The sequence below is a fragment of the Macadamia integrifolia genome, unplaced genomic scaffold (genome assembly GCF_013358625.1).
Source record: "Macadamia integrifolia cultivar HAES 741 unplaced genomic scaffold, SCU_Mint_v3 scaffold_197A, whole genome shotgun sequence".
Taxonomy (NCBI): Eukaryota; Viridiplantae; Streptophyta; class Magnoliopsida; order Proteales; family Proteaceae; genus Macadamia; species Macadamia integrifolia.
Genome location: NW_024870638.1, coordinates 270,282 through 281,679, shown reverse-complemented (window position 1 = coordinate 281,679; position 11,398 = coordinate 270,282). Strand labels below are relative to the sequence as shown.

Here is an 11,398-nt window from a genome sequence, read left to right as displayed (position 1 = left end):
CCCAAAAAAAAAAACCACGAGCGAATTCTAACCATAAGATTCACTTGCATATCCATAAAAAAGTCCACATCGCATAGCAGTATTAAAGTGCTAGGGTGCTTCAAAAGTGTGGTTTCTAGACAAATTGGTAATATCCAACCAGAGACTTCCTGCAGTCACGAAGGGCATTCCAGACATCGCTGCTGCCCAAGCTACTGCCTATTATACCTTCCAGAATGGGAGCTTTATCCAAACCTGGACCTTTATCAGTTCAGCAGTAGCACCATTCACAAATATTGAGTCTCCCTCTTTAATATCCCCAGAGAGAATCTTGTCTGCCAACTTGTCCTCAAGAAGCCTTGTTATTGCTCTTCTCAATTGTCTAGCACCATACTGTGGACGGTAGCCTTCTTCAACCAGCTTATCTTTGAATGTTTCAGATACCTTAACCATGATTTTCTTCGCCTCAAGACCTTACACACCTTATCCAACATTGTCTGCAATTTTCTTCATCTCCATTATGTCAGTTGCTTGAAGACAATGACTTCATCCAACCTGTTCAGGAACTCAGGCCGGAAATATTTTCCTAGTTCCTCTGCAACTTTGCTCTTAACTTCATTGTTCACAGTCTGCTGACCTCCCTTCATGATCACACTACATCCAATATTGGATGTCATAATAAGTACAGTATAATTAAAATCTATAGTTCGACCCTTACTATCTGTCAATCGTCCATCTTCCAAAACCTGAAGCAATATGTTGAACACATCAGGATGAGCCTTTTCAATCTCATCAAAGAGTATAACCGTGTGGCACCAACGGCAAACAGCTTCAGTCAGCTGGCCACCATCATCATGACCTATATAGCCAGGAGGTGAGCCAAGTAACTTGGCCACTGTGCCTCTCCATGTACTCACTCATATCCAGTCTTATCATGGCTTCTTTAGTATTAAAGTATTCACTTGCCAAGACCTTTGCAAGTTCAGTTTTACCCACTCCAGTTGGACCACTGAATATGAAACTGGCAATTGGACGATCAGGGTTCCTAACTCCAACTCGTGCTCGGCGAATGGCCTGACTGATGGCAACCACAGCTTCATCCTGACCTATGACTTGTTCATGAAGGATTTGTTCCATCTTGAGTAGACGGCCAGACTCTTCCTGTGATATTTTTTCCAGAGGAATTCCACTCCAAGAAGACACAATGCGTCGAATATCCATTTCTGTCACTAATGGAACTTGAGTTGATACAAGTCCATTTTTAGCTTGATGAAGCTGAACATGAGCTCCTGCTTCATCTATCAAATCTATGGCCTTATCAGGTAGGAAGCGGCCACTGCAATGGCAATTCAATAAATTTCAGAATGAAACAAGTAATGGTAACTGTAATATCTAGTTAAAATTTTTCTGATAAAAGACCAAACCCAAAAAGAAAGTGGATGAAGATGAAGTTCAAGAATCAACTTCATGAGGAGAGATTGCTTGGAATATTACGAACCTGATGTTCTGCTTTGACAATCTTACAGCAGAAACCAGAGCCTCTTCACTGCAAATAACATTGTGAAAATTCTCATAAAGTTTGCATAAGGCTTGTAACATTAATATTGCATCGTCAACTGATGGTTCAGGTAATATGACAGGCTGAAAACGCCTTTCCAGAGCCGAATCTTTCTCAATATGCTTCCTGTACTCACCATGTGTTGTCGCACCAATACACTGCAATTGAGCACATAATAGGCCAGTGTGAGTGGAATTAGTATGTTTGTTTATGTGCTTGTGGGTTTAAGAGGGGGAGTTGGTTAGCTACTGCAACTAGAACTTGCCTTTAGTTCACCTCTAGCAAGAGCTGGTTTCAGGATATTAGCAGCATCAAGTGCAGTACCTTCTGATCCTGCTCCAACTAAAGTGTGTATCTCATCAATGAAGAGTATCATTTCACCTTTACTCTGTTTTACTTCATCAACACATTGGTTAACCTTTCCTCAAATTCACCGCGGTTACTTGCACCACCAATTAAATGCCCCATATCCAATGAAATCACCTGATTTGCAGGGGAAGGATCAGTAGCTATAGGTGATAGTTATCAACCAAGTCCATCATCAAAAATTAAAGATCAATATACATTACAAACCTTCTTTTTCTGCAGTCTGGGTGGTAAATTAGCTTCCTTCACAGTTTCTTGTGCAAGCCCTTCTGCAACAACAGTCTTGCCAACACCAGGCTCTCCAATGAGACAGGGATTGTTCTTCTTCCTCTTGCACAAGATTCGAATGACTTGCTCCATCTCATTTTCCCTTCCTATAACTGAACCCAATTTTTCCTTCACAACCATCACAAAACCATAATTAAAAAGAGAACTGAAGGAGCTCATGAGGCTCCATACCAACCTCGTACTCATCTATATAGAATTTTACCTCCTGGGCCATTTGGGTGAGGTCGTTACCGTACTTGAGAAGGGTATCCATCTTAAACGAAGGTTTAAGCTTCTCCATTTGGGTACTTAGTTTGGTAATCTATGAACTTCTTCAGCTTTGGCAGTCCCTGGCAACTGAAAGTAGTAGTTGCTCTACTTACGTAGAGGGTGCTTGGAACTTAAACAGGAAATAGCACACAGCCACACAGGTATCTAAGCGAACTCAGTTCGCATTTTCATGGTTATATAAACAGAAACCAATGGGACCTCTTAAGGATTTAATTAATTAGATTTCTCTTCTCTCCACCCTTCTCCTTGCACTTCCCAACGTCGCCACTCTCTCTCTCTCTCTCTCTCCCTCACACACACATTCTACCACACACTATCACAGTATTGGCATGTTGTATCGGTGGATTCGTATCAATATCAGTCATACAGTATCAATAGTATAGAACGATAAAATGGTCCAAAAAGTAAGATATTGATATTTTAGAGAGAAAATGTTTCAATAGGGTTTAAGGCAAAGCTAAAGTGGTTGGTATGCCTACTTTACAAAGATGTATATTTTATTTCTGGGTTTATGGATATTAGATTGTGGGTACTGATGCCAAGACAAATAAAATATCGATATTTATACCAATACCTAAGACCCTTCATTTTTAATTTTTTTTTCTTTTGAAAAACCCTTCATAGTTCACACCATCCAGAAGCACCATTTGAATTCTGAAGAAAAAAAAATTTTGAAAAATAATTACCCAAAAAAAATTGCTCTCGGTAACAATAAAATATGGAACCAAAATCATCTAAAAAGTCATTATTGAACAATATATTTAAATTAATAAAATGAAATTACATTAACAAAAAGTCTTTAAAAGATGAAATTTGATCCTTAATTTTTTTTTTTCTTTTCTATCCCTATTGATCTTCAATGTCTCCCTTTGGAATTTGACTTTTGAGTCAAAAATTTTCCATTTTCTCCCCCATTTAAATTTGAAGACTGCAGTTGCTTCACAGAGGAGGATCCATCACAGAGAGGCCACGTGTACAAGCAGCGAGGTTCTGTAATGTTACGTCAAGAGGATCTATCCAGGGGTTTTAAATTCGAATCCGTTTACTTCGATCCCGATCCTAACTCCTGTCAAATTGAATCGTCCGCTTCATTCTGTATCTCTATAATTCAGGCCGATTCCTGGCAGTTGGGAATTGGGATTGGTCGAAACCGCTGAAATTGGGATAGGCATAGGCCGCCTCCGCCTCCGGATCCGATTCGATTTCGCTTTTTAAATTAATCCTTATATAACTGTTCAACACCTGTCCAGCAATGTCCACGTGGCCAGCTGTGCTCTAAAGTTACCACAGTAACGGTGAATAACGGTCGAAGTTCGTTTTTCTCATTCCCTTCTTCCCTTGCTCATCGACCGTCCCTTAGTCTGTGTGCAACAATTCACTATGAAGAATTGCAGGTGAAGTCGGAACTTGGAAGAAGAAGAAGAGTGCCGCTAAAGTGTGAAGGAGAGGTGAAGAGGAGGGACAGTGGGTGTTATCTTCCCAAAGTGCCAAGTAGATACAGCCATCATCATCACCACCACCGCCACCAACCGGGAAAAGCGGGTGGGGGCGACCACCAAAGGGCGAGGGGACCTTTTTCCCACTGCCCGTAAGAGGGGAGCTGACCTGACTGACACCGTCACAACGTTCCGTGCACAGCATTTTCTAATTTGGTTTTAATTTTTTATTTGAATTTTGACGCCCTTCCTTCCCCTGATCAACTTCAATCTAACTAAAAAAGATAGCCAAAGAGGAAAAGTGGGGGAAATGGCTAAGGACGTAAAGGAAAAAGCTGCGATCATCACTCCAACCTCAGAAGAAGAAGACCAGAACAACAATCACTGCATGCAGGTATCCCGATCCCTGCCCCGAATCAAACCATAACATCTCATCACACTAGGACTAGGGTTTCATATCTCTGTCTCCCTCTCTTGTTGTTCGATCTCCCGATGTAGAAGCTTGCAATCTGAATGCGCTTTTTTTTAACGTATATATACATCCTGTACACTATCAGGAGAGAAAGGAAGAGACGAACACTAGCCAGTCGCCGGTCAAAACCGACCTTCCAACTCCGCTTACCGTCACTTCTCGTGTGAGTGCTTACAGTTGAAAGGAAAAATAAGCTGAAACCCTAATTTTCCTTTCTCGCAAAACCTCCATTTTTTTATTTTTTTTTTCATTTTTCTTGTGTTTCAGGTGTTGTTTCTGCTGGGCGACATAGCAGCGGGTCCGGCTTATCGATTCACTCAATGGTTGGAGTCTGTTCGTAAACGCAGCGTGAGTTACCGCTCTTCTGGCTTTCCCAACCGCCCTTCTAGACTTGAAACTATGCCATCCAGGTTTGTGTTTTCCCTCTACACCGACATTATATATAGGTTCGATCCTCTTTGTTAATTCGGTTAAGTTTTGGTTATGTCATTTGCATTTTGGGGCGACAGGAGTATGCTTTTCTTGAGGTAAGTCATTAATTCATGGATTGCCCCTATAGCCCACTGGAAAAAAAATTACATGGGCTGCTCTCAAATCTTCTTTTGGGTCAACATTTCCCCCCTCTCTTGGGATGCTAATCATCGATGTACTCAGACTGCTTCACACTGGTGCAACACTGAATTCAGGAAGATCATTGTCATAATTTTAATAGGTCAAACAAGTGGGATGTTGCTGGAGCATGCTACTTGTGGTTTCTTTCCACTCTCACATTCTAACCTTACAGCTCTATGATAATTATATAAGGGTAAAATATACATCATAAATCTTTAAAAGGAAGGAAGTGACTCATTTTTTCTATCATTATGTGTTTGAAATGCGTTTGAGATCCCACAGAAACACACACCCCCCCCAAAAAAAAAAAAATATCCAGAAGTGAATGAAGTATACTTATTGCCTAGATGTCATCTGGCTCTTCCTTCTACAGTGCAGGGGAATTAGTTTCTGACCCTATAAGTCCTATGCTTTGCGATCAAGGCCCAGAGATCAGTTTGTGGGAAAGACTTGGAAAGGCTGCTATACTGGACATTGAATCCAGTGAATTTTCTTGGGACATGCTTTCTTCATTACACCATACTGAACATAGTAGTAGCACTGAACAATCCGAGGATGAAATGAATAAAGCTCTTGAGGTATGTCGTCTTCCTTAGCTTCAGGTTATGCAAAGCATGTGTCTCATTTCTCTTTGTGGGAAACCAAAATAGAAGAAGCTTAAAAAAAATTCAGGTCAGCTGATTTTATACTACCAGTTACCACCTTCTTTACGGATTTCCCTTGTTACCACCCACATTGTGCCCCTGTGGATCACTATAGATAGTCTAATTCACAGGGCCCACCTGGGAGATCTATAGATCCAATAAAAGTACTCTATGAATGCTACACCATATGGGGCTTCCTCGACAGAAAGATCACATACATATTCATGACCAATATTTCAGGCACTTGTAGGACCACTGCTTAGCTAATAGTCCAACTTCTGGAAGAATGCAAAACTTTTCCGATCATTCTTATTTGCACCAATGTGCATTTTGTATCTTCATATTCTGTTTGAATTCTCTAAGCATCCCCCCCTCCGCCAATTTTGTTTCCCCTGTTGAAAACTCATAACTAAGAGTTATCTATCCTCTGATCTGCTTTCTGTTTAATTGGATACAGGTCACTGTGAATTCTGGGGGAGTTGTTTTCTTTGCTCTATTCAACAAACCTGATAATGATGATTTTCTCACAAAAGAAGCAGCAGCTGTCATAAAGATATCCTCTTCAAGGATGGCAACACAATCCGAACGCCTTGGTTATGAATTTGCTAAATGGCTAGGAGTCTGCACTCCACAAGTTCTGTCTTCCACTTCAGCAGTTTTTTTTTTTTTCTACCTCCATATAGAAGCAAAGCTCTAACTCACTATTCCTAAAACAATTCTTTTAACTGTTACAGGCTAGAGTCATTCACAATTCTAGCCCAGAATGGCAAAGGATAAAGGATGCAGCAGAAAAAGCAAGGGAGACGGCAACATCAGAGAGAGACGAAGTTGGTGAAGTTACATGTTCAGAGCTGTTGGAAGCCCTCGAATTGAGCCGGTGCCTTCTTCTAATGAAGTGCAAACAGAACCTGATCTTATAGTTTACAAGGTTTTATTTGATAAGCAGCAGGATGCAGATTTGTGCATCCTTCCCCATCTGCCTTGCATTGAGCAAATATGTAAGGAGGGTGAACGGATCACTCAATCATCTGGCACCCACTTGGATTAGTAATCTCTTATCTTGGTGTGGATTTTACATCTGGCTAAGAGATCTCCAAGGTGGTACAAAATGACTGAATGGTTCAGCCTTCCATATGTGCACCCCACGGAGATGAAGTCAGTAAAGAAACATGGATATCAGCATCTTTGTATTGCTAAAATTATCAAATAGGCTGATTTTGGGGTTAAACTTCTCCTGGACATAGTTCACTGCCCGTCAAGCTCTTCAGTGTATATGCCAAATGAATGGCATATGGGCAGAGATCATGTAACCAGAAAACTGATTGTTTGCAGATCGTAGTTGAGACCTGACCATTGAATTTCCAGTCACCTCATGTGACATGTGGGCTGTAGAGGCAGATGGTCTGGTGAAATTCATGCTGGGAAGGCGCTATATTCTGCTGCATTATAGTGAACATTTTAACAGATGTTTTTTTGATTCTTTAAAGCTTTAATATGTTTTTGCAGTTATGTGCATGGATCTCCTCTGCTTGAAAGCTCAGATGCATTTGATCCACCGGAAGCTGCTGAAAGAACAGCAACAGCCCTTGGCAGGATCTTGATGTTGGACCTGGTCATCAGGAATGAAGACAGGCTCCCGTGTCGTCAACTCGGTTGGCGGGGAAATCATGCAAATTTACTATTTACAGACAGGGAGACTTTTTCAAATCTAGATGTAGATGCGTGGGAGGAAGCCTTTGATTCTGCAACTCGTCAATACAAGCCAAGAATAATCAGGGCTCTTCAGAAGGAGAGAAGGGCTAAATCAGCAGATATCAAATTAAACCCTCATAACCACGAGTTATTATCTCAAAGCTCTGATGTTTCTGATCTTATGGACTCACCAAATTCAAGCAGCATGAGCCTAGCAAGCCAGATTTCTGCTGAAGTAAAGTTCAGTGATTCTCATATAATCGCAATTGATTCTGGCATTCCTCGCCGACCTCCTGCAGGAAAACGTGCAAATGACCAAGCAAACTATCCTAAGCTAGTTGAGCTTCTTCTCAATAGTGGAGAGTACTGCTCTAGCCTACTATATGATATAACAGGAGGAAAACTAGGATCTCCTTCATCAGGAGAGGCTGATGCCCATTCTGATTTATCTTACTCTGACAGAGGCACAGTTGTCCATGGATTTCGAAGAGGGTTTCGTGCAGCGCTCAGGGATCTACAGGGATTCCATATATTCCTTCTCACACTTCATCAAAAGTTGGATAACCTGTTGCGAGCATTTTTGGTTATTATGAATAAAAGTTCATCGGGAGATTTTGACAAGGATGATTCAGTGGTTTTTGAGTCCCCTGGAAGTAAGGAACATGTCAGTCATGAAGAGTTGAGTGATTCAGAGTTTCAGAGAACAGCTCCGAGGACATCGATCGACTCTGCTTCTCCCATCTCGCGGGAAGGCTGGCATGGAAAGTTCTGTAAAGGGACTGCGGAGCCTCTTCGTAGCCTACGCCTGACTGCAAAACTTCGTGACTTCAATAAATTTGCTAAGGTATGTGATGTTATGAAGGAGATAATGTGGTTTTAAGTTTTGGCTAAGTTGGAGGAAATATATATGCATTTTCACTTTAAAGACGGACAATATTATAACTACGATCAAGTTGTTACACTATTTTGTCGGAAAATTTGATAGGCATTTCATTCCATTGATACATTTCTTCATCCATGTAAAAATTCTCCTATTTCATGATTCATGGACATGTCAATTTGGATATTGATGGAAAATTCTCCTTGTCTGATAGAATGATGGGTCCCATATTCGATAACGTGCTACATATGCCCGATTCCATTACGTACCTTTTGTTTCCTTTATGTCAACATAAATAAGTGTCTACTATTCAGAATATGACTTAGAACTACTAATGCAGTGAATCTTATTTACCTAAAAATTCATGGAATTGTAAACTAATTTCTTATTAAAATTAGGATTAGTTTAAATGTGTGAGAAACATGTGTCTTTCATGCTTTGCAAGAGTTCAGCTTTGTCCTTTCAATGAACACAGTTTCATATAGTTATAAGAAGACAGACCTATGAAGATATATTTTTTTTTCTGTATATTTTGCAGCTGATCGTATAATCTCTATTTCAACTTTAGGTTTTTATTTTTGTCACTCAGGTTGACACAGAATTGAACAAAGAGTTGGAACAGTGGAATGAATTGCTTAGAACAGATGCTGTCAAATTATGCCAGGACAACAATTTCAATACTGGGTTTTTTGAGGGGAGTGATACAAATAGTGTTGTTGATGCTTATGAGTTAAAGGTAACAATCTCCATCCTGTCAATCCTGTTTTAGTAGGAATCGAAGAAACAACATGTTTACATAAATGGATTCTTTTACAGGTCAGACTGGACCACCTCCTTGAGAGGATAATGATGATATCTGATGCTGCCAACACAGAGAAGCCATCTTCAATCACATGTAACCTGTTCATTGGTGGAGCTTTGGCTGCAAGATCTGCATATACACTACAACATTTGGGCATTACACATATACTTTGCTTGTGCTCAAATGAAATTGGACAGTCAGATTCTCAGTATCCTGACCTTTTTAAATACAAAAATTTCTCTGTAAGAGCTTTTCTCCCCTTCCTTCACTGCTCTTAAGATTTTGTCTGCTTGAGATTGCTCTTGGCACATATAACTCTGACCAAAATCAACACCAGTATTCTTAAACCTTTTTGTTTCACCCATTGGTTGACATCTCAAATTGTATACAAAGAAACAGTTCCATCATTTGTACAATCCGCTAGACTAAACAGATGGGTTTGTGTGAAAAGAGATACAAGGTTGACCAACTTGTTTTGGAGACTGGGTGGTTCGCTGGGTCATCAGATTTGGACTAATCGCGTTTTCCTCTACATATTTTAGTATACCAAAGCATATATCCATGAGGAATGTCCTTCTCTCTTCAATTATCTCCCCAATCTGCTTATTAGATGAAACAAACAATTTAGATATGTAGCTTTTCAGTCTTAACCTTGTAACACAAGCTTGTCACTTATTGCCACTCCAATCTGTTTGGGTACTACTTGCCACTGATAAAACAAACTGTTCTTTTGTCCAGATAAGTGATAATGAGGATTCAAATATCAGCAGTATCTTTGAAGAAGCTTCTGATTTTATTGATCAAGTGGAGGAGTCAGGTGGGAGGGTTCTGGTTCACTGTTTTGAAGGGAAAAGTAGAAGCGCAACGGTGGTTCTTGCTTATTTAATGCTGAAGAAGTAAGTCTAGATGCTGAAATAAAAATCTGAGATCGGAACAAATAGACAATGAGTGTGTGCAATGCCTATGCTTTTTACACATAAAACAGCATACTGTGGATTTAGAACCTAACAACAGCCAATGGAGATCATGTAGCCTAAAATTTACCATATTGGAGAATTAATTTACAATCCGATGGGTTGGACGGTATACCTATTGTCCACTTCTAAAATATTTCCCTGATCGGATTTGTTAACTGGCAGATGACCACCCACCACAGTTTTATCATGTTATGTCATTTCCACATCTCCATTGTTGATTTGCAGAGTTTATGGATATTACTTTTGGGAAAACATCATTCTGAAATATCCTTCAATTCTGCAGGAACTTCACTCTGTTAGAAGCATGGAATCTCCTAAAAAGGGCTCACCGCCGTGCCCAGCCAAATGATGGTTTTGCAAAGATGCTTTTGAATCTTGATAAGAAACTGTATGGGAAGGTTTCAATGGAATGGCAGCAGCGGAGACCAATGATGAAGGTGTGCCCAATCTGTAAGAAGAATGTAGGCTTAAGCAGCTCCTCACTCAAGCTTCATCTGCAGAAGGCACACAAGAAGCTCTCCTCTGGGAGTGTTGACAGTGCTATGACGATGGAAATACAGAAGGCTTTGGGAATACTCAAGTTGAGCCGTAGTGGTGTCAGTCGATCTCAGCGGTCTCATTCAATGGTTGATAGAATTGGTGAATGATTTGCTTGATTAGAATTTAAGATTCTGAAGAAAATTATTTCGGCTGCTGCATTGTTGGTTGAACAAATTTCTAGTTGAATCAGTTCAAGTCAGCAGTCTCATTAATTATCTAGTCGATGTCTGAAGCTATCTGAAGGTATTTCATGAGGTTTATGAACAGCCATGATAAAGTTTGCCAGAAGATCGATCAACCCCAAAACTCAGGGTTGGGAGGCAGCTTATTCAAGTTTTGCTACAATTGGTGATGCGCTTTGCACCTGGGCTTGAATGGCATATTGTAAATTTCTTCGAGTCTGTCTCACTTGTGGCCTGGAATGCGGGTTTTGTAAATTATTTCTTTGGGAGTACATAATTGAATGCTTGTGAACTCTATCAGAATCAACAAAGGCAATTCTGTTCTCGTATTGCCATTTCATACATATTGAAACATGAAAGGACAATTTTGATCACTAAAAATCAAGATACATGTACGTACAGCCTTGATTTGAGATTGTAATTTGCCTTGTAGTGTACGTACAGCCTCAATTTCTGTTTCAATGCCATGAAGTTTCTGTTTTCTTCTACATCAATTCTCTGAAATAAAAGTTTACAAACCAAGCAAACCCATCCACCTTTCTTACTTTCCAGTTACTTGATCTCTTGCACTTTCAAGCCCTCAGCAGTTGGCAACAAATAGGTAGTTGAGGCAGAGTGAAATGGGAGATGGGATTCTTTTTTTTTTCTCTCTTCTGGGACTTGTGTGCAAGAACTCTTCTATCATTTTTATGGGGTTTAA

The 11,398-nt window shown here is 40.1% G+C and overlaps 1 protein-coding gene and 1 pseudogene across 1 annotated transcript; one reads left to right on the top strand and one right to left on the bottom strand.

Moving 5' to 3' along the window:
• Positions 1 to 2,471, bottom strand: part of LOC122071210 — a 2,631-nt pseudogene extending 160 nt beyond the window's left edge.
• A 1,324-nt stretch (positions 2,472 to 3,795) lies between these two features.
• On the top strand, positions 3,796 to 11,186 carry LOC122071214 (dual specificity protein phosphatase PHS1-like). Its single transcript, XM_042635527.1, has 11 exons — positions 3,796 to 4,291; positions 4,455 to 4,532; positions 4,637 to 4,779; positions 5,355 to 5,559; positions 6,083 to 6,259; positions 6,360 to 6,520; positions 7,132 to 8,161; positions 8,787 to 8,933; positions 9,014 to 9,241; positions 9,738 to 9,895; positions 10,260 to 11,186. Exons 1-11 carry the CDS (start codon positions 4,208 to 4,210, stop codon positions 10,621 to 10,623), a joined length of 2,775 nt encoding a protein of 924 aa, XP_042491461.1. The 5' UTR covers positions 3,796 to 4,207; the 3' UTR covers positions 10,624 to 11,186.
• Positions 11,187 to 11,398: the final 212 nt, after the last annotated feature.